Source organism: Cricetulus griseus, chromosome 2 (genome assembly GCF_003668045.3).
Source record: "Cricetulus griseus strain 17A/GY chromosome 2, alternate assembly CriGri-PICRH-1.0, whole genome shotgun sequence".
Taxonomy (NCBI): Eukaryota; Metazoa; Chordata; class Mammalia; order Rodentia; family Cricetidae; genus Cricetulus; species Cricetulus griseus.
Window position 1 is genome coordinate 437,932,182 of NC_048595.1, and position 24,408 is coordinate 437,956,589.

The 24,408-nt window shown below is 48.9% G+C and overlaps 1 protein-coding gene across 6 annotated transcripts in view; it reads left to right on the forward strand.

The window, feature by feature from the left end:
• The window catches only part of Armc9 (armadillo repeat containing 9), a 119,666-nt gene extending 102,847 nt beyond the window's left edge, over positions 1-16,819 (forward strand). Inside the window, exons 23-25 of one of the 6 annotated variants that reach the window (XM_035441092.1) lie at positions 3,181-3,310; positions 14,733-14,905; positions 15,088-15,863. In XM_035441092.1, coding sequence (XP_035296983.1) covers positions 3,181-3,310; positions 14,733-14,905; positions 15,088-15,200 — 416 coding nt within the window. In that variant the 3' untranslated portion in view covers positions 15,201-15,863. Of the gene's footprint in view, positions 1-3,180; positions 3,311-14,732; positions 14,906-15,087; positions 15,864-15,962 lie in introns of those variants that run through there. The other 5 variants (XM_035441096.1, XM_027397446.2, XM_035441093.1 and 2 more) reach the window with 5 other exon arrangements.
• The last annotated feature ends 7,589 nt before the right edge of the window (positions 16,820-24,408 follow it).

The window sequence follows — 24,408 nt, forward strand, 5'->3', positions numbered from 1 at the left end:
CACACCAGCAAGTGCTTTACCACTGAGCCACACCACCAGCACCTGTTTCCGTCTCTCAGATAGATTCATCATGCTGTTGGGGTTCAGGGGTACTTGAGCTCGTGCACAGAAATGGTTAGGTGGCATTGGTGGCAGTTGCCAAAGTCAATATTGATAATCAGTAATTTTCAAGAACAGCTCACTTCAGGCCAAGGGTATAGTGGCACGCGTGTGTCATCCCAGAACACGCCACAGGCAAAAGCAGGAGGACTGTAAGTTCTAAGCCAACCTGATCTACTCAGATCTGTTAAGGAAGGTAAGGCAGGAGGAAAGAGACAGGAAAAAGAGAGGGAGACAGCGGCAGATGTAGAAAGAATATGAGTGAACATGAATCAGTTTGAGCCCTAGCAAACTCCAGTTTCTTACATGAGTTCCATCGGGGCACTCTGCCTTGGTAGTTATGAGAAGTTCCCAGGGCCTTTGCAACAGCTGCACACCAGGCCCCAGCCCCTGGGCTACCTAGAACCTGGGCAGCTGTTTCTCCCAGATGAGCACACCCCGCCAGCCTGTTCCAAGTGCTGGGACAGTCTTCCAAGTGTCAGCTCCTTACCCTGACCCAAATGCTTGGCCGGTCTGGGTCCCAGGCTCTGCATTGCATCCCACTTCTGTGTTGGCCTCATTATACGAAACCTCAGCCCTGTCTCCATTGTCATCTGCTAGCCAGGCCTCTGGGCTGTTTTGTTGAGGCATTTGATTTGCATTTGTTCTGTTCCTGGTGTAGACTTCACCTCTCCTCTACCGTCTTTCAATCTGGCCCAGCCACATCCACCCAGCCCCTAAGTACACCAGTGCCAATTAATCATCCATTGGCCGCCTGCTCCCTCTGATGGGTCTCAAGAGATTCTGCAGCTCTCATCAGCCCTGGCCTGAGGGAATGATGGTTCGAACTCTCCCTGCCCCATCTTGTCTACTGTTTTATTTCTTCCCATTGGACACTAATTGGCCTGAGGAAAGTTCTTCCCCAGCCACCAACACATAACTTGAGTGTCAACCACATACCAATTAGGCCCTGTAATCCCAGAACTCAGAAGCAGAGGTAGGAGGATTGCTGCAAGTTCAAGGCCAGACTGGTCTATCAAGTGGTTTTCATCCTACATCCTGATATCTCACCTTTAAAAAAAATCACACAGGTGAGCAGATGTGGGGTTCAAGTGCCCAGCACCGTCCGAAACGGACCAGCCACAGAAGAGTCATCACGCCTGTCCCCGTAGCTGCCTGTGTGCACCAGTGGTGTTCCCAGATCCTGGTTCTCACCATGTGCCCATTTTACTTAGGTGGGACCCCAGAATCTACAGTGTGGCGCATGAGGAGAGAAGTGACTAAAGAAATGGGATACCTTAGTTGCTGTGATAAAACACCTTGGCGAAAGCAACTTAAGGAAAAAGGGTTTATTTGGCTCACAAGTTCTGATGACAACCCATCCTTGTGAGGAAGTCAAGGCAGTAGGAACTGGAAGTAGCCAGTCATATTACACCCATGTGCAAGAGCAGAGAGAAATCAGTATGCAAACATGCTAGTGTTCTGCTTGCTTTCTGCATTCTTACACGGTACAGGATACCCTTCAGCCCAGGGAATGGTTCCACCCTCAGTGGGCTTCCTATCAATCAAGGATCCCCACCCACATGTCCCAAGGCCAACCTGATCTAGACACAACCACATTGGGACTCCCTTCCTGTGGGATTCTAGACTGTGTCAAGTTGGTAGTTAAGACTAACCATCAGAGCAGATCTCTCTGAGTTCAAGGTTAGCCTGGTCTAGGTAGTGAGTTCCAGGCATATGAGAACCAGTCTCAAAAAGACATAAATAAAATAACTGGACTGGCTTGGTGGCTTGGATTCCTAGCACCCACATGGTGGAAGGCTCCAGCATGCACATGGTACTCAGACAGGTATACACTGAGGCACACACATATACCCATAAAAAATGAGCAACAAAGGTTTAACCATTACAGGAAGGATGGACCAAAAGCCTCCAGGGAGCTCACCATTGTTCTCCTCTCCTGCTTGTCATTGTGCTGTCCCTGTACCCTGACCCCAGGAAGGCCTGCTGGAGGTCTTTCCTGCCCTGGTGGCAGCCTTGGAAAACTGTGAGTGGTGGTTTTCCCATGCAGAGCCAGAGCCTGGGTCTAAGGCAGATCTAACACAGTAGGCCGAGCCTTTGGCTCCAGACTTAGTACCAGCACACCACTCAGAGAGTGCAGAGGAGGGAGTCAGAAGCTGAAAATTCTAAGGCCAGATAGACTGGAGACCAAACTACCCTTTAGGTTCCATATCAGAAATGGATTTCTTGTTTGGGTTGATAAAAAGCCTCTTACTCTGGGGTTGAGGGGAAATGTAGAACAGGTTCCTTTATACTTAACATAGAACTAAGAGGAGAAAATTTTAAAACGAAAAAGACTTGACTAGGTGGCGTGCACACCGTAAGTCCCAGCAGAGAGGCAGAGGCAGGAGGATCACTAAGTTTGAGACCAGCCTGGTCTACAGAGTGAGTTCCAGTTCAGCCAGGGCTACACAGAAAAACCCTGTCTCAAAAAAGAACAAAAGAAAGAAAAAGATTGTCTAGTCGCACCTCAGGTGGGGACAGAGGCATTTTCTATGTGGAGACTAGAAAGAAGCTTGGGTGAAGGAGTGTCAAGTCCAGACCCTGTCATAGTGCCACCTTGACAATAACTGGACCAAAGAATGGGTATATGACTGTCTCAAGGTCTCCACAGCTCGGCGTAATGTTCAAATGTCCTGGCAGCCTGACTGTGCCAGTGACCACTTGCTAGACCGGTGAGCACGCTGAAGGTCCAACCTGATGGCGTCTCCTCAAGCAACTAAGTGCCCAGCTCTATTTCTATCTTAAATATAAAGCTTCCAGATTTAGTAATACCAAGTCCAGGAAATGTAGTTATATTTGTTTGTAATAAACAAACATGCCTCCCAACTTTGTGTGGAGATGTGAACAGGAGCCCAGGGAGACAGTCAGATGACTCTCGAGGCAGAGGGATTGAAGGCTGCATAGGAAGGGCCAACACCTCCCATACTGTGCACCCTGCCCACAAGATCCCAAGCTGCAGGCCCGTGAAGATCAGAGTCTGGGCCCTATCTTCTAGGAGGCTCCAGGGCAGGTGTGTACTGGGCCCTATCTTCTCCCCAGCAGTTATGGATCCCAAGCCAAGAGAGTGGTTACCAGCTGGACATCAAGAAGAGCCTCGCTTGATTCCCACAGCAGCCCCCAGCTGGCCAAAGGACATGATCCAGGATCCAAGCAGTGGACATACCACCAGGTAGGATGCCAGTTGCCGTGAGTCCTGGAATCCCACTTAGACATCAGGTGCCCCAGGATCAGCCCCCACAGGCTGGGCATACTGATTTTTTTGTTTTTGTTTTTGTTTTTGTTTTTTGAGACAGGGTTTCTCTGTGGCTTTTGGAGGCTCTCCTGGAACTAGGTCTTGGAGACCAGGCTGGTCTCGAACTCACAGAAATCTGCCTGCCTCTGCCTCCCAAGTGCTGGAACTAAAGGCGTGCACCACCTTAGCCCAGTGGATATACAAGGTCTTAGAGGGCTCCTGTGTCCCAACAAAAGTGAAAGTGACTTCTCTGGGGCCTAAAACATGGCAAATATGCCTGGTAGGAATACCTGGTGGCCCATCAGTATGTCAGAGCCCAGGGACAGTGGGGACCTGCTGCCTTAGAGCCATCGTCATCAGACCAGATTACTCTGCTGGCTTTGGTTTTGCCTTGGTTTTGTTTTTTTTTTTAAGTTGTATTTATATTTTATATGCCAGTGCTCTGCATGTATACCTGCATGACAGCAGAGGACATCAGGTCACAATATAGATGGTTGTGAGCCACCATGCGGATTCTGGGAATTGAACTCAGAACCTCTGGGAAAGCAGCCAGTGCTCTTAGCTGCTGAGCCATCTCTCCAGCCCCCTTGGTTTGGTTTTTGAGACACTTTCACTGTGTAGCTTTGGCTGGCCTGGATATCACTCAAACCCACAGAGATCCACCTGCCTCTAAGGACATAGTCTGAAGAATCGCCAAGAAGCCAAACCTGATGGTGGACACCTATGATCCTAGTACTTTAGAAACTAAGGTGTGTGTGGTGGGGGAGGGCGGTCAGGAGTTTGAAGCCAGCCTGAGCTGCACAGAAAGACTTTGTCACAAAATAAAGAGGGGGGGGAGAGGGGGAGGAAAGGGGGAAGGAGGGGGGATGAGGGAGGGGAAATGAAGGAAGGAAGGAAAGGAGCTCTGCTGGGGTGTTCAGGGAAGAGTGCTCTGCCGCAGCAGGCCCTTCACAGAGGGTGCCATGGAGGGAGAGACATTATTAGTACATGGCTCAGGCAGAGGTCAGGGTCTATAGACAGAAACAGGTCCCTGGAGTAAGACAAACTTTCTCTACCCCAGATGAGCACAGACATGTCCTCAGTGGATTGCTACTCTCTTCCACAATCTAAAGGCACCCCTCTGGGTGTCTCAGCAGCCCCTTCAGACTGCCGAAACCTCAGGGAGGGACCGAAACCTCAGGAACATCTCCTGCCCTGCAGTCCTCTGACCACATTAGCCCCACAGACGAGCAGCTTCAGGAAGGACGACTCAGTCTCTAGCACTGAAATAAAGCCAGAGTGTGCTGAGTGAGCATGCACTCCCGGACTGCACATTGGAGGAATGAGGCCGTGGCCCCATGGGCTTTCCCTGACCAGCCTTCCTAATAGACTTGAAAGATACTGCCATCCGTGTCTTCAGTGAGCACCTCCCCCATAGTATCAGCAGGAACCCTGAGGGTGCGTGCACACACACACACACACACACACACACGCACGCACGCACGCACGCACGCACGCACGCACGCATGCACGCACGCACACATGCACGCACACCTCATGATGCTGTCTGTGGTCAGCAGAAGCCCCTTTCCTGTGATGTCTGTGGGGCATGCTCTACCTCATTAGCCCTCTGCCACGACCCTCCTCCCTCTCTGCGCTACTAAAGGGGTGCTTGTCTACCAGCTCAGGGTTCCTTGGTGAGGGTAATGATCAAAACAAGGAAACTCAGAGGAATAGCCACAGTCTCCTCACTTTGCCTACTTGCTCACACTCCAGATGGGCCTCTCCTGCTCTTCAGCTAGGCCACATCTGCCTTTCCTGTGCTGAGGCCTCTTTCTTCCTGTAAACTCGGAGCTCATTTCCGGAGCTCACCACTCAAGACAACCCTTTCACTAAAAATAGCCATTCTCGTAGTGGCAGGTCACCTCCACAAAGCTCTCGAGGAGACACCCCTTTTCTACACCCGCTGGCCCTCCAAGCTCCTACTGGGCACCGATGCCCCTTGGAGTTGAACTCGTAGGTTCCTTCATCTTCATGTCTGTCACAGAATTCAGCTCTTTCTTAGTGCAAGGGTTCCATGTGACAAAGAGTAGGGAGGAAAGGGGGAAGTGAACACACTGTCGTCATTGTCCCTGCGCCCCCCCCACACACACACAGTGGCCATGCAGTATTATTTGCCTACTCCCAACATCTTGTTTGCTGGGCTGACCTCTGCCCAGCCCCCTTGTAGATCTCAGCCAAGCACGCTTCCCTCCTATCTGACCACAAAGACGGTCACACCCCTGACCACAGGCCTCAGGCAGCCACAGTCCTCTCCTGCAATCAAGGAGCCAGCTGGGCTGTCAAATGGCCACAGCTGATCCCCACCATCCTCAGAGACCACACAGATGGGTGCCTGCCACAGTGTCCCATCCCTGGCTGTCAGAACACCGTTAGATGAACACAGGAGACAAAGAAAAGGCATGGCTGTCTGCACAGCCTTGGAGGAAAACATTAGTCTCTGGGGTGGGGACAGTACTCATTCCAGAAGAGGGGGGTGTCTGGGCAGCCCCAGCCCTGGACACACTAGTAGCACTGCTCTAGCCCAGCCCCTTCCCAGTACTTTCCAGTGCCTCATCTTGCTTTAAAATTGCTTTTGGGGGAACCAGAAATAAAGTTCCAACCTCACTGTTCCCTCTTCTTCTCCCATGTAAAAACTTCTTTTTAAAAAATCCATCATCAGTTCTCATGTGTGCATGATGGGGGTTGGGACATGTGTACACGTATGAAAGTCAAAGGACAGCTTGGTAGCTTGAGCAGCAAGCACCTAGTTTACCTTCTGAGCCATCTCACCAGCCCCTTCTTCTTCCTACCAGCTCCTTCAAATCCCTAGCATTAAGTCACTCAGAAACACTGATGACCAGACTTTAAAAATACATTTGTTGCACCAGGCTGTGAGTTCAAGGTCAGCCTGTGCTACATAGCAAGATCCTGCTCCAAACTTCAAAAGAAAAACCGAAATAGAGCCAGCAAGTTGGATCTGTGAGTATAGGTACCTGTTTCCAAGCCTGATGACCTGAGTTTGATGCCCAAGGTCCACATGGTAGAAGGAGAAAACTGATTCCACCGTTCTCATTGACCTCCACACATAGGCCACAGTGTGTTCACACATGCACACAAAATAAAAAACTAAAATGTTTCAGTCAGGCATTGGTTGTGCACACCTCTAATCCCAGCACTCGGGAGGCAGAGGCAGGTGGATCTCTGTGAGTTCGAGACCAGCCTGGTCTACAAGAGCTAGTTCCAGGACAGCCTCCAAAACCACAGAGAAACCCTGTCTCAAAAATATAAATAAATAAATAAATAAATAAATAAATAAATAAATAAACAAATAAATAAATAGTTTCAAGACAGAGTAAGCAAGAAGAATCCATTTGGGCCAAGGCATTGCCCCATAATAGCACTCAGTCCCAACGACACAGGGTCCTTGCTTTTTCCTTGGATTGAACACTGGCTAGTTCCTGGATGTCAGCACCCAGGAAGGAGATCACCCGAATACATCTTGCCATTCCATCATCTTCAGGCCTGCCACCACAGGTTGACATGGTGCTGGCACATGGTCTGTAGGTGGCCCTGTGAGACCCAGAAGTCGACCATAGCTGAGCGGGAGGGTTGCATTCCACAGATGGAGTGCGCATGTCTAATTCCAGGCCCAGAGCCTTTCTTATGTAGACAGGAAATGGTTATTTAATAACTAGAGCTTAAACAACCCTAATCTGAAAGACTGAAATCCTAAATTCTCCAAAATTAGAAACGTTTGAACCCTGACTTTATAGTAAGTAGAACTTGGTATTTTTGTTGTTTGTTTGTTTGTTTGTTTGTTGGGCAGTGGGAGTGGGGTAGAGGTAGGATGTTCTTATGTGCGTGTTTGCCTCTGTGGTGCATGAAGCTGACATCGGCTGGCTTCCTTGACTGGTTTTCACTTTGAATGTTGAGCTCGCTGATTCAGGTAGTCTAGCTAGCGGATGTCCATCTGCCTGCAGTGTACAGGGATTACAGGTGGGTCACCATGACTACCGGCATTTATGTTTCTGTGGGTCCTAGGGATTCAAACTCCAGTCACACTTGCATAACCCACACTTTACCTGATGAGCTGTCTCCCCAGTCCTCTAGAGTTTTTTTGAGAGCAGCTCTCCCAGAACTTAGGAGGCAGAGACAGGAGGACCAAGGCAAGTGTGGCTGTGTGCACTATTACCCTGGTGCTGAGGAGACACGGAGGAGAAGACAGGATTGTTGGAGCTTGCTAGACAGCCAGTGTAGCAAAAAAGGCTGTGAGCTCCAGTTTCAGTGAGAGACCCTGTATCCAGGGGATAACATAGAAGGGATCGAACAGAGAGACCTGCACTCACCCTCTGGCCTCCAAGCAGGCATGCCCCTAAGTGCATTCATAAACATACACATACATCATGCATGCATGCATGCGCACGCACGCGCGCGCGCGCACACACACACACACACACACACACACACACACACACACACACGGAAAGAAAGTTCCAGGCTAGCTTGGACTACAATGTTGTTGTTGTTTCGGGTTTTTTTTTTTTTTTTTTTTGGTTGTTGCTATTGGTTCTTTATTTTAATTTTTATTTTTTTCTTTTTTTGGACTTTTTGAGACAGGGTTTTTCTGTGTAGCTCTGGAGCCTGTCCTGGAACTTGCTCTGTAGACCAGGCTGGTTTTGAACTCACAGAGATCTGCCTGCCTCTACCTCCCGAGCACTAGGATTAAAGGCGTGGGCCACCACCGCCCAGCCATTATTTGTTTTTTGATTTTGTTGTGGTTGTTGTTACTATTTCTTTGTTTTGAGACTGAGTCTCACTATATATCCCAGGCTGGCCTCAAGACCATAGCAGTCTTCCTACCCTAGCATCCTGAGTGCTGGGATTATAGACCTGGCAAGATCCTGTCTTTAAAAACTACAAAATTATATTCAGGTTATATTATTTATATTCATAAAATGCACACATGAAGCATAAATGATTTCTTGTTGTTTTGTGAGACAGGTTTCACTATATTTAGACCTTGGCTAACCTAAAACTCACTATGAAAACCTGAACTCATAGAGAGCCACCTCTTTCTGCCGTTAGTGTTGGGACTGAAGGAATGTGCCACCATGCCTGGCCGCATAAATGATTTTTTTGCAATAAGATGTGGTCCCGGGGCTGGGGAAATGACTCAGTGATTAGAGTGACACTAAAACACAATGCTCACCTCAGAGGGATTAAGAGTTTATTATGGCGAGCAGTGGTAGTACACTTAGATCCCACCACTCGGGAGGCAGGCAGGAGGATCTCTGTGAGTTCGAGGCCAGCCTGCCTGGTCTAGAGAGTGAGTTCCAGGATAGCCAGGGCTACACAGAAAAACCCTTGCAGGAGTGGGGGGGTGGGGGAGTGGGGAGGGGGAGCTTATTATGGAGCCAACTGCCCAGAAACTCTGATTTAGGTCACCCCAAATTCAGGATTTCAGTGTGGTAGCAGTCTGATGATGTTTTTATAGTAACAGAATAAAGAAAATCCTAAACCAAGGCACTTTTCAAATTTATTGGTGGAAACATACAGGAGGTGGTTACGGTGAGGGGAAACCTCTTGCTATAGGCTTCAGATACTCTGATGACTCCCCAGCCTTTTGGTGGGTGGGAACTAGAGTTTTGTCTGTACTTTCCAAAAACTTTTATCCAATTGTCTAGGATGTTAGGTACAGTGTGGCGCTGCGCAAGGAACGGCTGTTTCAAGGGCTAAAGATAGCCACGAGAAACTGTATTAGAGCTGCGTCTGAGACATTGACAGAGTCCCTGACATTCTAAGCAGTTAATGAGCTCTGTCAAGTGCCGTAAGAGGTGTGGTTTCTTCTTTCTGGAAACTTTGCTCTGTGCTAGCAGAGGACCGGGCTCTAGTTCCCAGCACCCACCCCAAGCCGTTCACTGCAGTCTGTAACCCTAGCTCCAGTGGCATCTGCCTGCCTTTTGTGGCCTCTGAGGCCAGGCACACACATGGTGCACGTGCATGCACGCAGGCCCTCACATCTACACATAGAGAAGAGACAGACTTGGATCCTAAAGGGTGGTGCACATCTTTGATCCCAGCACTCAGGAGGCAGAGGCAGGTGGATCTGTGAGCTCAAGGTCAGCCTGGTCTACTTAGTGAGACACCCCCCCACACCCCAAAGACTTGCATCCTGTCCCCAAGACTTTTCATTATACCTATGAATGTGTTCCAAATGTTTTTAAATTAAATCAAAATATTTCTAGCCCCAAGCATTTCAGATAAAAGAGAGTCATTCTCTCCTGCAACTTTGCTTTTTAAATATGAGAAAAGAATTTTGTGTATGGCTTTTTTTTTCCTCCCTCATGTGTCCCCACCATATGTGTGGCAGCTCAAGGTACACTATTTTGTACATCCAGCTAAATATGACCCTTTAGAATCAGAGGCCGTGGATAGCGGGACAGGAGAGCCAAGAGCTTGTGTGCACACGTGTGAACTGTTGGTGGCTGTTAAGACATCTGCCTTCACCCCGTTTATTTTCTTCCCTCCCATTACCTGCCCTGTCACCACCACCATCTGGGTTTCGTTATTCTCTGGTCGAGGTGTCTGTGGCAGCAACTAAGAGCCGGTCCCAAACCTAGTGTGCAGAGAGCACAGAGCCGTGCTTATACACCTCCTTTGTGCCTTCCTGTGTAAGGAAAGGACATGGGAGCCTCTGCTGGGGTACTCACTCGGCAGCATTCCAAACAGGTGAAGATGCTATCTCCCTGGCCACTAGATTGCCCTTCCCTGCCAACACAATGTCCCCAGTGATGAGGTGACATACAGTGGCACCCTAATAAATACTTGCTTATATTTGGCACCTCCCAATGAACACATACGACGTCAAACTGTTATGTGTTCCTGCAGCAAATGCTATCTGGAAATCATGGGTAAATGCCCTCCTGGACTTCCTTTCTACCTGTCTACCCTGCTGTACCCTAACCTGGCGTCTATCCACCCAAGATCCTTTCCTGGCGCCAGCGCTGGCTCTGGGCAGCCAGCTCACTGTTCTGGGGGATGGAAATCCATAGGCTGCTCTGCCTTTGGCAGTGCCCTTCCTATCACTCCTTCAGAAGATGACAACTCTCTGCCCACACACCCTCCTGCAGCAGCAGCAACCAGGATTTGGAGTGCTCTGTGGGGGATGGATTCTCCTAAGCCAAGGGCTGGCTCCCCTGTGCTTTGGGAAGGACAGTGGTGGGACGAGCCAGCCAGAGGGAGCTCCTGCCTGAGGGTTTCCTTTCCCTGACCCAGCAGAGTGCCCTGTGTTAATCAAGGTTCTTCCAAAAGACAAGAGTATGTGTATCTAGAGAGAGGTTTTGTTTGTTCTTTCTTTCTTTATTTATTTATTTATTTATTTATTTATTTATGTTTTTGAGACAGGGTTTCTCTGTGTAGCTCTGGCTGGCCTTGAACTCACAGAGATCAGCCTGCCTCTGGGTGTGCTCCTGGGACTATGGAGGGTTAGTGAGTTCTGACTGCAGTGGGGACTGTAGGAGATTCAGAGAAGGATGGCAGTTCAAGTGTAAGGCCTCCAAGTAGCAGAATTACTTCCTGCTGGGGGAGGTTAGCTAAGTCCCAGCAGAGGAGTTCCAACTTGATTCAGTGGGGTGATCTGCCTTACTCAAGGTTTGATGGTGAAATGCAAATCTTATCCTAAAGCCCATTAGGAAAACAGCCATCTCCTCTGAGCTTTGGTACAGGCTGAATCCACCTGCGGAAGGGGGATTTCCCCTTTCCTGGTGGGCTGGGACAGCACAGCTCTCTGTGCCCTGCTGCCTGGGTCCTTCTCTTTTCTCCATCTTCTGCCAATCACCTCTGCTGACCCCTGGCTCCACTGCATGACCTCATAGGCTCAGCTACAGTGCCAACACTGACCAGCCTCGGCAGCCGTTGAGGACTGGCTCCCAGACTGACCAACTGGCCAACTGGCCTCTCTGAACTTGGTTGAGGACAGGTTCATGAGTTCAGTGCTAGCCCCGCCTCTGCAACAGAAATGTCTGTGGCTCGTGTGGGTAATTTTCACTTATTTCATAGTCATTCCTTCTCTAAATGAAATAAAACTACACTTTCAGATGGTTGACACCCTGGAAATGTATGTGTATTTTACCACAATTTAATTTTTTTTTTTTTTTTTGGTTTTTCGAGACAGGGTTTCTCTGTGGCTTTGGAGGCTGTCCTGGAACTAGCTATTGTAGACCAGGCTGGTCTCGAACTCACAGAGATCCGCCTGCCTCTGCCTCCCAAGTGCTGAGACTAAAGATGTGGCTATATTTATTATTTTTAATTATGTGTATATGTGTGTGACTGTATGTTTGTGACTGTGTATAGGTGTGTATAACTGTGTATGGGTGTGTGTGTATGTTTGACTGTGTATAGGTGTGTGTGTGAGAGAGAGAGAGAGAGAGAGAGAGAGAGAGAGAGAGAGAGAGAGAGAGAGAGAGAGACTATGTATAGGTGTGTATGTGTGTGACTGTATAGGTGTGTGTGTGTGTATGACAGTGTATAGGTGTATGTGACTGTATATAGATGTATGTGTGTGCCTTTTTATAGGTGTGTGTGTGTGACTGTGTATAGGGGTGTGAGTGTGGATAGGTGTGTGTGAGTGTGGATAGGGGTGTGTGTGTGTGTGTGTGTCTGTGTGTCTGTGTGTCTGTGTGTCTGTGTGTCTGTGTGTCTGTGTGTGTGTAGGTGTGTTTGTAGGAGTTCAGAAGGCTAGATAGAATGTCAGCTCCCCTGGGAGGTGCAGTGACAGGCGGTTGTGAGGGGCCTGATGTGGGTGCTGAGGGCTCAACTCGGGTCCTCTGCAAAAGGTGCTCCTAACCGCTGAGCCATCTCTCCAGCCCCCATGTTTGAACATTTTACAGATGGAGAAACTGAAGCTTCCAACATGTCAGAGGACTTGTTCATGTACAGCCACCAGCTAGAGAAGGGCAGAGCTGGTCCTGGGCCTCTCTAGGGAGACCGTCTCATGCTTTCTATGGTTCTGGGTTTCACACCTCAACAGAGAGCACACCCTTCACTGCTGTAGGCAATCACAGTCCTACAGCCAGCCATCACCATGTCTGTACTAGCTCAGAATCCCCCATTAGCAAGCTCAAACCCATCTGGACACACAAACCATGTGTGTTTCTCAGACCCTATGGCACTCGTTTCGGGAAGGGAAGACTGGCCACCTGAGGCTCATGTACTATGAACTGGTGGAGTGAGTTCATTGAATGGTGACAACACTGGGTGCGGGTCCTGGCACTTCACCGACTCAGACATAGGAAAACAGACACTTGTGTGAGAAGTGAGAGCCCAGCTGTCAATGTGAGAAGACAGTCAGTGTGTTACCACTTGTGACTGACAGACAGGAAGGGCAGGGAGTGCTCAGGCCAGCTCCAGCTCAATACGGGCAGGCAGCAGTGGAACCCGCACCCCACAGTTCTGCTCTGACAATACTAAGCTGTGGGGAAATGGTAGAAGACAGCTGGAAAGCAGCTGCTCTTGGCTCCTGCATCACTACCTGGCAGCTATGTGGATGACCTCACCGAGGCAGCTGAACTTTGGACCTTCAGTCTACATCTGCTAAAATGGGACACCTGTGTCACTGGACTTGTTTGAGGGTTCAACATCACAGTATCAGCAAGGCCTTTCCTGGCCATGCCTCCTAAAATTAACCTTCTTATGCTGCGACAGCAAATACCTGCAGTGTGAGAATCTAGACACCCTATCTTAGCAGTTTTCCCATTCTTGGTAGAAGTCTAGCCCTGAATTCAGAGGGTGCCAGCAGCGTGTACTCCTTTGCCCTGGAACAGTCTCCTCACCATTACCTGTTTCTGGGGCTGCCTCACCTCCTTAGCTCATGGCTCTTATTCTATCCTCAAGGTTGTGGGATCCAACCTGGCTGACTATAGCTTTTGTCATATCCACTCTTGCCTGCCAGGTGACCATGGCAAGTATTCTGAACCCTTTAAAATAAGCCAAGTCATTAAGATAACCAGCCGTGCTCATGGTGTCAGCCACTGATGTGGAGGCCTCTGTGTGTGTGTGTGTGTGTGTGTGTGTGTGTGTGTGTGTGTGTGTGTGTGTGTGTGTGTGTGTCCGTCCGTCCATCTCTCCAGCCTATTTTAAAAGATATTTTAGAAGACACTTGTACCTTCTAGACTATTAAGACACTGGTCCCCAAGGAATTAGTATTTCTCTCAGGAAGAGACTCCCCACAGTTCTGACAACCATCAGACCACCTTGCAGGGAGACTGGAGCTGACAGTGATGAGGCAGTGATGGCCAGGACTGCTGAGCTATGCACACCTTTTGCCCTCTGTTGAAAGCCAAACCATGTCAGAGCTTGGGGTGTCCACTGGACCTTTTCACTGGTTTTTTTCCTACTGTGGCCACATTAAATACATCTCCTTCCTTTGTTTTTTCCCATTGTGCATATCTTTATACACCCTCTGACGACAACTGACCAAGCCACGCTTGTTAGGGCTGCCCGAGCCCAGATTCTAACAGAAACAGCTCCAATAACACTCCTACAACAATGTGCTCCTGGACTGGGCGTTGGTGGTGCATGCCTTTAATGACAGCACTCAGGAAGCAGAGGCAGTTGGATCTCTGTGAGTTCAAGATCAGCCTGGTCTACAGAGTGAGTTCCAGGACAGCCTCCAAAGCTACAGAGAAAACCTGTCTTAAAAAAACATAATAATAATAATAATAATAATAATAATAATAATAATAATAATAATATACTCCTGGGTTAGGAATGTGTGATTCAGACCCCTTTGGGGGGGCATTGTTCAGCTACCAACACCTCCCTGACAGTAGAATATAAACTGTCACCACTGGTGAGATGGCTAAGTGGATAAAGGCACTTGCCACCAAGCCTGATGACCTGCATTTCATCCCCAGATGGAAGAAGGGAAAAACTGACCCCTGCAAGTTGTCTTCCGACCTCCTCAAGTGTTCTGTGTCATGTGCTTCCTATCCCAAAACAAATAGGCAGACAGACAGACAGATTTTGGCATTTTAGTGCACACCTTTAATCCCAGCACCGGAGAGGCAGAGCCAGGAGGATCTCTTGAGTTCTAGTTCATCCTGGTCTACATAGGAAGACCCCATCTCAAAAAACAAATGAATTAATTAAATGTCAGTGCTTTCCTAGGCCCTGTTAGCCCCTTGGCTGTTATTTCTTCTTCATCGTTTCCCTCTTCCCCTGCAGTATGGCTGCCACATTGTCAGGATTCAGAGTTAGTGGCTTCCCTCCTCTTAAAATTCCTACTCTTAACTTTTTGTTTAACAGTTGTGACTCTAGACTAAACCTATTTTTCTCCTAGGGAATTTACATCAACCTTCACCTGCAAGCCCTGGGTACCCAGTTCTCCAAAGAACATGGAACTGAACACACTCAAGGCGAAAGCATTGTCTCTGGCCCCCCAGTTCTCCTCAAGTGGCCCCCAACAGGCCAGCCGCCCGGCTTCCACAGCGTCCTCCACGAGAGGCCTGCACAGTAAGTCAGCCAGCACCCTAGTGCTCCTATATTTGGGCCCACAAGCTGTTTGTGCCCAGACAAATGGGAAAGGCACACTTCCACACTTCCCTTCCCTACAAGACCAGGGCCTTTTCCAGTGGCTTCCCTTGCCCTGGGGACCTGTCCTTTATTAACCTTTCCTGTTTATTCATTGCTCTTAGCTAGACAGCTAGTGACACCCCGAAGGTCATATCCCTTAGAAAAAAAGATTCCTACTCCTGGAAGTCTTGCAAAGGCTGACCTGACCTGTCTCGACTACATAAGGTTAGTCTAGAACTCAGATCCACCTTCTGGTGGGAGGCCCTGCTCAAGCCCAGCCTCTCCATCTTCCTCCCCTCTCAGCCTCAGCCAGTTGACTTACCTGCACCCCTACTGGGCTTTACTAACAAGAACAAAAGTACAGAGTGAAGATGTCAAGCAGCAAACTGTCTCCAGCTGGGGTACAGCCCTGTCACTGCCCTCCCTGGCCAGGCCCCGGCATTCTACCATGTAATGAGCCACGGCGAAGCCATCATGGGCTCTCCCTATTCCCTCTGGAAACAGAAGCAGAGGTTCAGGTCAGGCTACTCCCTCCCAGGACCCGAGGTGGTGCCAAAGGGCCATGGGAAAACCTGGCCAGGAGGGAAGCAGTCAGGCCTCTCTGACCCTGCCCTGTTTCTAGGCTACACAGGGTTGGGGAGCCTCAGTTGATGATAATCCCAATAATAACACCCCGTAGCTGATGGCTGGTCGTGCCCCACATCCAGTGACATCACATTGCCCAGGCTTGGTGTGCAATTCCCTGAGTGGTAGATTCCATATGTCCTGTAGACTCAGCAAACAGTGAGCTGTTGCCAGAGCCACACTGAGCAAACCAACCAGGCACAGCTTCCTGTGAGGATGGACCAGGGCAGGCCACCGAGCCAGGACCTGGGAGGGAAAGTTCTCATTATTCTGTTTGCACAAGATCAGATTGAAAGAAGGGATTGTGTGAGATAGAGGGGCTCTGTATAGGGACCACTTGGCACTGGCATCTGGCTCTGGCTTCTCTCCTCAGGCAGCCAGTCCTACAGGAAGTGAAGATGGCTTCTTTCCCAAGCTGTCACCATCACGCATCTGAGGACCCATCGGCTTCCGGTTCTCTACCAGCCAGCAGCTGCAGGCAATGGATGTGAAGAGACACTTGTCTCTGAGGTCCTGGGTGGCAGAGGACCCCAGGAATGCCATCCCTAAAGGCTGCCTAGGAGCAAGGCTATCGAGCTCCACTACCCAGGCATCATTTCCTCAGACCAAGCGGTGGGAAGAGGGTTGGGAGAGGCCTTGACTGCTCTCCTGGTGAGAGGAAGTTCCCTGGCCACCCTTTGCACCCACAAGAGAAAAGGGGGTAACCTTTGACCTTGTGGCCACAGGGAATGGCAAATTCTGAATTCAGCTAGACATGAAGCCACACCATCAAGCCAGTGTCATCCAGTCTGAGAAGGATATGCCAGAGGAGTCTTCCCAGATGCTTGGCCAGGGTGGCTGGTGATACCTCACTTCTCTCTCCACAAGCCACAAGCCAATAAGGAGGGGGAGCCTCATTCGGTCCCCAACCTATGGGTCTGACCCCTTGGGGGGTCAAATGACCCTTTCACAGGGGTGAAACATGAAATATCCTATATATCAGATACTTGCATTACAACTCCTAACAATTCAGTTACGAAGTAGCAATGAAAAAAGAATTTTATGGCTGGGGGTCTCCACAACATGAGGGATTGTGTTAAAGCCTCACAGCATTAGGAAGGTTGAGAACCACTGCTCTAAACTCTGCTGAAAGATACAATGTTTCAGGTGATGGGATGAAGGGGACAGAGAAAGATGTGGATATACTGCTCATGTACAAAGTTCTAAAAAAAATAAATTTAAAAACAAGAATACTCTATGGACCCAGCTCATGAGATAGAGCGCTTGCCTAGCATGTACACAGCCCTGGGTTCCGTCTTTAGCATCACAGAAACCATATGTGGTCACACTCCCCTGTCCTTCAGCACTCAGGAGTGGGAGGCATGGGGATGAGAAGTTGGGTCATCCTGTACTACTTAGTGAGTTTGAGGCCAGCCTGGGCTACATGAGACCTGGTTTGTTTGGGGGTTTTTTGGTTTGGTTTTTTTGTTTGTTTTGGTTTTTCAAGAAAGGATTTCTCTGTGGCTTTGGAGCCTATCCTGGAACTAGCTCTTGTAGACCAGGCTGGTCTCGAACTCACAGAGATCTGCCTGCCTCTGCCTCCTGAGTGCTGGGACTAAAGGCAGGTGCCACCACCGCCCGGCTGAGACCTGGTTTTTAAAAGAAGAATGTGGTGTGAGCTAGTCTATAGAGTAAACTCAGGCTTCCTGAGACAGTTGTTTGGTTTCTGTTGTTGTTTTAGATTTATTTATTTATTTATTTTATTATATGTGTCTTTGCCGGAGTCTTTGTATGTGCACATATGTGTGCCTGGTACCCATAGAGGCCAGAAAGTCTCAGAAGCCCTCACACTGGAGTTATATGAAGTTGTGAGTCTCCACCTAGGTGCTGGGAACAGAATCCAGGTCTTCTGCAAGAGCAACAAATGCCATCTCTCTTGAGCCCTTTTATACAGATTTAAAGAACTTAGAAAGGTGACCACCTTGTCCTGTCCCCTCCCCTCCCCCTAAGAGGACAGTAAACATAAAGACTGCCAGCAACATAGTCAGTCCCAGCCCCTACTTCTCATCAAGGTAATGTCAGGCCCAAGTCCAACAACAAAGGAAAGAAAAACCCCTAAGAGCTGCTTTCCTGAATGGTAAGCAAGTTATAACACTGGATAAAATTAACCAGTGTGGACAGCCAGGTGTCGTGGCGCACACCTTTAGTCCCAGCACTCAGGAGGCAGACTCAGATGGATCTCTGTTAGAGGCCAGCCTGGTCTACAGAGCAAGCTCCAAGCCAGCCAAATCTACAAAGTGAAACCCTGTCTTAAAAAATAAATCAGTATCCCGGGATTGGTGGCACACGCCTTTAATCCCAACACTAGGGAGGCAGAGACAGGCAGATCTCTGTGAGTTCAAAGCCAGCCTGGTCTACAGAGCGAGTTCCAGGACAGCCTCCAAAGCAATACAGAGAAAACCTGTCTCAGAAAACCAAAAAATAGATAGATAGATAGATAGATAGATAGATAGATAGATAGATAGATAGACAGACAGACAGACAGACAGACAGACAGACAGACAGATCGATCAGAATGTAGGTGACAAAAATCACATGCCATTCCTCCAGGCACTCCCAGTGATGTTCCCAGACTCCTCAAGCAGCAGGCAGAGGGACAGCCCTTCAACAGGTTAGCCTGTTGTGATGTGAACTAGTCAAGGGCTGGCATTCAGAGTGATCTTAGGAGTTCTTAGTAGAGACGTTGGATCTCTTCTGCAAGAACAAGTGCTCTTAGCCACGGAGCCAACTCTCCATCTAGCTCCTCCTTACACAGTTGTAAAGGACTTAGGAAGGTGGCCAGTTTGACCTGTCCCCGACCTGCTAGCTCCGCCTGTGGAGGCCCCAGGAGAGGCTGCCTGAAGAGCATAGAGCAGTGTGGCAGAGGAAAGGGCTCTGTGATGAAACCTGGGCATAAACTGCAGAGGAGCCTCATGGAGACGGCACTCCACCCCACCAGCCAACACCCTCAAGTGCCTGGCACAGCCTTTCTCTGCCTGGTGTGGGAGCCGCAGATACCTGGGCCTGGCAGGGTTATCCTTTCAGGCTCCGGAATGAAGGCAGCAGCGGTCTCTCCCTCAAGCCTCCCTCGTTGGAAGTCAGGCTGCTCATCATCTGGTTGTCTGGGAAGGAGAAGAAGTGGTCATTTAGAGGGACGAGGGGACCCTGTGCGGGCTCAGCTCACTGAGATCACCAAGCAAGGTGCAGGTTCTTCTGTGGGAAAGTAAGCATTACCCAGGCCCCTTAGCACTCTTGCAAGGGACGCTCCCCGCACACACTTGTGCATTTCAAAACTGAAACTAGAAATAGACATGGTTTTTACACCCTGTGTAACCCAGGCTGGCCTGAAACTTTCTATAGTACAGCTGTCTTCAAACTCCAGAGCCACCCGCCTCATACTTTTTAAAAGAATTGACAACTTGGGGCCAGATAGATGGCTCAGTGGTTAAGAATGCATACTCTCTTGCAGAGGGCCTTGGGGCCAGCTCCCGTGTATGCATGCCATCCACAGACACATTCATACATGTAATTGAGATTAAAGTAGATCTTTGGACAACCTTTTCATAGATAATCAAGTAATCCCAGTGTCTGCTTGCTCCTCTGAGATTGGGTACATACCCAATCTGCAGGGGAAAAAAAAGTGTTTGTTTTTCAAAATAGGGTTTCTCTGTGTAACAGCCCTAGAACTCACTCTATAGACCAAGCTGGCCTTGAACTCACAAAGATCTACCTGTCTCTGTCTCCCAAGTGCTGGGATCAAAGGCGTGTGCCACCACTGCCTGGCTCAGATAATAATTTTAATTTCATTTTATTTATTATTATGCAAATGTGTTGTCTGTGAGTATAGTGGTATCTAGCCTTGCCAGTGAAAATTGCAGTAGCGGCCACATCCTTTTGGGCATGGTTTCAGGTGCAGAGGTGACTGGTTGAAGGTAGAAAAGAGGAGAGCACTTCTCTTGAGTCTCGGATTGCATCGGAAGGGCAGAGTCCAATCTTCTGGAGCAGGAATGCCACGGTGGTTCTTTTCTATCTTCTGTGTAAGTTGTTCCCCAATAAAACACCCATTTATGATTTATCTCGGGTCTAGTGAACTCATTAATACCCTGCCTTGAAGTGAATGCAGGTTTTCCGGTTGCCATGGTACACACATGGAGTCACTTCTTCTTCCCCCTTTACATGGGTTCTGAGGATTAAATTGGGGTCATCAAGCTTGTAAAACAACAGCGTTTGCCAGCTGCATCACATCTCCAGCAGCCCAAGCAAAACATTCTAAAAAGTAGTGTGGAGGTAAGCCACTCCTTCAGTCCCTGCTCTTGGAGGCAGAGGCAGATGGATCTCTGAGTTCAAGGCCAGCTTGGTCTACAGAGCAAACTCCAGGCCAGCCAGCACTACATAGTAAGATCTTGTTACCAAAAGAAAGTAATCTGTGGAGGTTTAGTCACATGACCCCTAAAAAATTGCCAGTGGAACGGACTGAGGGAGCCATTGGGACTTCTGGAAGGATGGGGACACTCGGGTGGATTGTAGGAGCTGCTATCCTAGAAGCTAGCCCAGCTCCGTTGCCCCATGGGAGTTTCTTTTAAGCAGTTCCTGATCGATCTCTCTCTCTCTCTCTCTCTCTCTCTCTCTCTCTCATAGCCCTGGCTGTCGTGGAACTCACTCTGTAGACCAAGCTGCTGGCCTCAAACTTGGAGATCTACCTTCCTCTGCCTCCCAAGTTCTGGGATTAAAAGTATCAGCCCTTTTTAAAAGTTTGTGCCCAGCTCAAACTTTTAATAAATAAATAAAAGCAGGTCTGACCCCGTAATTGTGTGACACTACCTCCTTGCCTAGTCCTAATCCTGGTCCTTGTTACAATAAAACTTTATTTATAAATTAAGCAGCTAGCACATGAACAAGTTTTCTTATTTTCTTCTTTAAATTCTGCATTAAAATATTTATCCTTATCCATGAGTTTTCAGATTCTTCCTCAAATCCTGTGTGACCATGAATGTCTCACTTCCCTTAATCCTGGCTTAGGATCTTGGGGGATCCTCTGGAGCCTCTCAGTGTATCCGGCAGCATACCCTGTGACTTGGGCTGCACCTATTTGCCCGGCCATTTTAATCTCCCTTGATACTCCTCATGGCAAACTGTATTGAGGGTTACACTTAGCATTTGCATATAACAAACCATTTCCCAAACAACCATTTCTTAGCTTTACAAATACATAGATCAGCAGCCGGGGCTGGGCTTGGATCATCTTCAGAACTTAGCTGGACTGCTGAATTGTGCACCTGCGAACAGGGACCTCCCTCTTGTCTGACAATTAGTTGGCTGGGCCCTCAGTTCTTCTCCAGTGAAACTTTGTCTTCCAGCAAGGTGACTGGGCTTGTTCACAGTAACCTCAGGGTTCCCACTGCCACAAGAGGTCAAACCCAAGTACTTTTAAGTCTCTCCTAGTTTTATGAGTGCTTTTCTCCCATGGACCAAAGCTGGTCGGTCACATGCCCAAAGCCTGGGTCAGAAGGAGAGGACACAGATAGATACAGGTTGCTGACAGGACGGAGGGCATTGCTGACCAGCTGCCACATAGGACAAGCCCCATAGCTACCCCATTTGATAGAACTGAACCTGTCAGGACCTCCCCCGCCCACTGTGACATTGCCTCCTGCTTTCATCCAGTCGAATAACTCTTCTGAGACTACTGTATAGGGACACGGAAGCACTACCCCATGCCCTCAAGTTGCTGTTCACCTTCTAGGAAGTATTCCTAGCCTTTGCAAATAGCTGCAGTTCCTGCTAAAGCCCCACTGCAGGGGGTAAGCAATGAGCAGACTTGAAAAAAGTTGGTCCAAACAATTCCTACCAAGTCCTCTGCCTGGGGTGTCAGGTGAGGCCTGGGAGAGCATGGAATCTGGAGAGGAGAGAAAGAAGCAAAGAGAACAAGGGTGTTAAAGAGAAGAGGCAGGCCAGGAGATAGCTAAATCCACAAAGTCTCCTAAGTGTGAGGATCTGAGTCCAATCCCAGTACCCATATAGAAAATACCAGGAATGGTGGCAGCATGTGTGTAGTCCCAGCAACTGCCTGTCCTAATTGGCAGGCTCCAGACCAGTGAGAAACCTTGTGTCAAAAAAAAAAAAAAATCCAGGTGGTGGTGTTGTACACCTTTAATCCCAGGACTCCAGAGGCAGAAGCAAGTTGATCTCTGTGACTTCAAGGCTAGCCTGGTCTACATAGTCAGTTCCAGGCCACCCAGGGCTACATAGTGAGCCCCTGTCTCAAACAAAATATCAAGATATACAGAGAATAGTAAACAAGAAACACTGCAAGTTATTACTAGCCTACGTGTGTGTGTGCGCGCGCGCGCACACACACACACACACACACACCAAATGCACATATACTCACACACATGAATGTGTGCGCCTCCACATACAGAAATGGGCAGGGCTGGTAAAGAAGAAAGGTTCCAGGGCTAAGAGTCAGCTTGCCATTTCCAGAGTACCTGAATTCGATTCCTACATCAGGAGGCTCACAGCAGCCTATAACTCCATCTCTAAGAGGTCTGATACCCTCTTCTGACCTCCACAGACACCCATGTACACACACACACAAACACACACACACACACACACACACACACACACAGTAATAATAATCTTTTTTACAGAAAGTTTGCAGGGAGATGGGGAGAGGGGCCCAGAATGCTGTCGCCACAATCAGAACTGGGGAGGAGACAGAAACAGCTGTCTCTGAGAGCACTTCATTAGAGAGTTGGCCAAAGGTCATCGGTAACAGAGCAGACCACGGATAGGAGCTGGAGAATAAGAGTTTGAGCTCAGAGGTCCTGGGGCAGGGCAGGGGTGGGGGCTGCAGTAAAAACTGTGGACACAGAACCCTGAGGGCACCTGGGAGCCCTGAGTCCACCAGGACCTGAGCGGGAGGTGGCACTTTGCTGGAGTCATTTTGCAAGGGCTTCTCGCGCTAAATTATCAGGAGTTCTGTGACCTGGCTTCAGCATGGCTTTGACCGGGATTTAAAGCATATTACAACTCAGTGCATTCTATTACAAACTAAAGAGGGGGTGGAGAGTAGGCTCAGCCTTGCAGAGGACCTGGTTTCCATTCCCAGCACCCATATAGTGTCTCACAACCATCCACAGCTCCCAGTTCCAGCAGATCCAACACCCACTTCTGACCTCTGTGGGCGCTGGACATGCGCATGGCACACATGTATACTTGCAGACAAAACATTCATACACATAAATAAATCTTTTTTAAAATCTTTAACAAAAATCTAAGGAAGCAGGCTGAGGACGTAGCTTGGATGGTAGAGCAGTTTACAAGAAGCCCTGGGTTTGCTCTTTAGCTCCACAAAAAGTAGGTAAAGTGCATGTCTACAACCCAACACTTAAGGTAGAGACAGGAGGATCAAAAGTCAAAGATAATCTTCAGGTGAGGACTTCCCCAGGTTGACACAGATAGATGTCCCTGCAACACCTTCCGGCTGGCACACTGCCTACGCTCAAACTTCTGAAGTCCCATGTGCCAGGCTTGAACCTTGAGTCACCTGGTCTCAGAACATTCCAATCCTGGTTCCCCCTCCCCTCCTCCCGTCCCCTCCACTCTCCCTCCTCCCATCTGTTCCTTGGAGAGGGTGAGGCCTCCCCTAGGAAGTCTACTAAGTCTGTCCCATCATCTCACTGAGGCAGGACCAAGGCACCTCTCCACCCCCACACCCCTGTTCTAGGATGGGCTCCACTAAGTCAGTTTGTGCATTAGAGTTAGATCTTGGACCCACTGCCAGTGACCTCATATATTGTCCCAGCCACACCATTGTCACCTATATTAAGGGAGTCTAGTTCGGCCTTAAGAGGGTTCCCCATTTGTCAGACCTGAGTCAGTGATCTCTCACTAGCTCAGTCAGCTGATTCTGTGGGTTTCCCCGGCATGGTCTTGACTCCTTTGTTCATATTATGGCTCCTCCCTCACTTCAGTTGTCCTCCAGGAGCTTGGCCCAATGCTTAGTTGTAGATGTCTGCATCTGCTTCCATCTGTTTCAATCACAGCAGCTCTTATAAAGGAGTTTAATTGGGGACTTGCTTATAGTTTCAGAGGTTTAGTTTATTATCATTATGGCAGGCATGGTGCTGGAGAAGTAGCACTATATCATGATCTGCAGGCAGGAGAGAGAGAGAGAGAGAGAGAGAGAGAGAGAGAGAGAGAGAGAGAGAGAGAGAGAGAGAGAGAGAGAGACTGAGCCTGCCATAGGCTTTTGAAATCTCAAAGATCACACATTTCTTTCCACAAGGTTCCCACCTACTCCAACAAGTACACACTTCCTAGTCCTTCTAATGCTTTCAAATACTGCTTCTCCCTCATCGCTAATCATTGAAATATGGGAGCCAGGGTAAAGTGTCTTAGCTGTAAACAAAAGGAGCAGAGACAAAGGCCATCAGAGAAGAAGCCACAGGACCAGGATACCCCCTGGCCCAACAATGGTGGGATAAAAGGGATTCCTGGGCTTAAATATTGACTAATGGCCTGGTATTAGCATCCCTTTGGCTTCTGTCCTAGGACCTTACCCTGGAGCTGTGTCACACAGCATATGCCCTCAGGAAGGAAATGGCTTTGTCCAGAGCATCATTGACCTGCGGTGACTGTGGGCACAGTCAGCTAAGGCTGTGTGTGTGTTCTGGGCTCTGTGAATCCATCTGAGATTCAGGGTTCAGGTTGACAGTGTGCAGGCTTTGACAAGGTATCAGTGTTAGTTCTGGGCCACCCAAAACCAGAACCCTCCCTCTACAGAGACTTGGAGT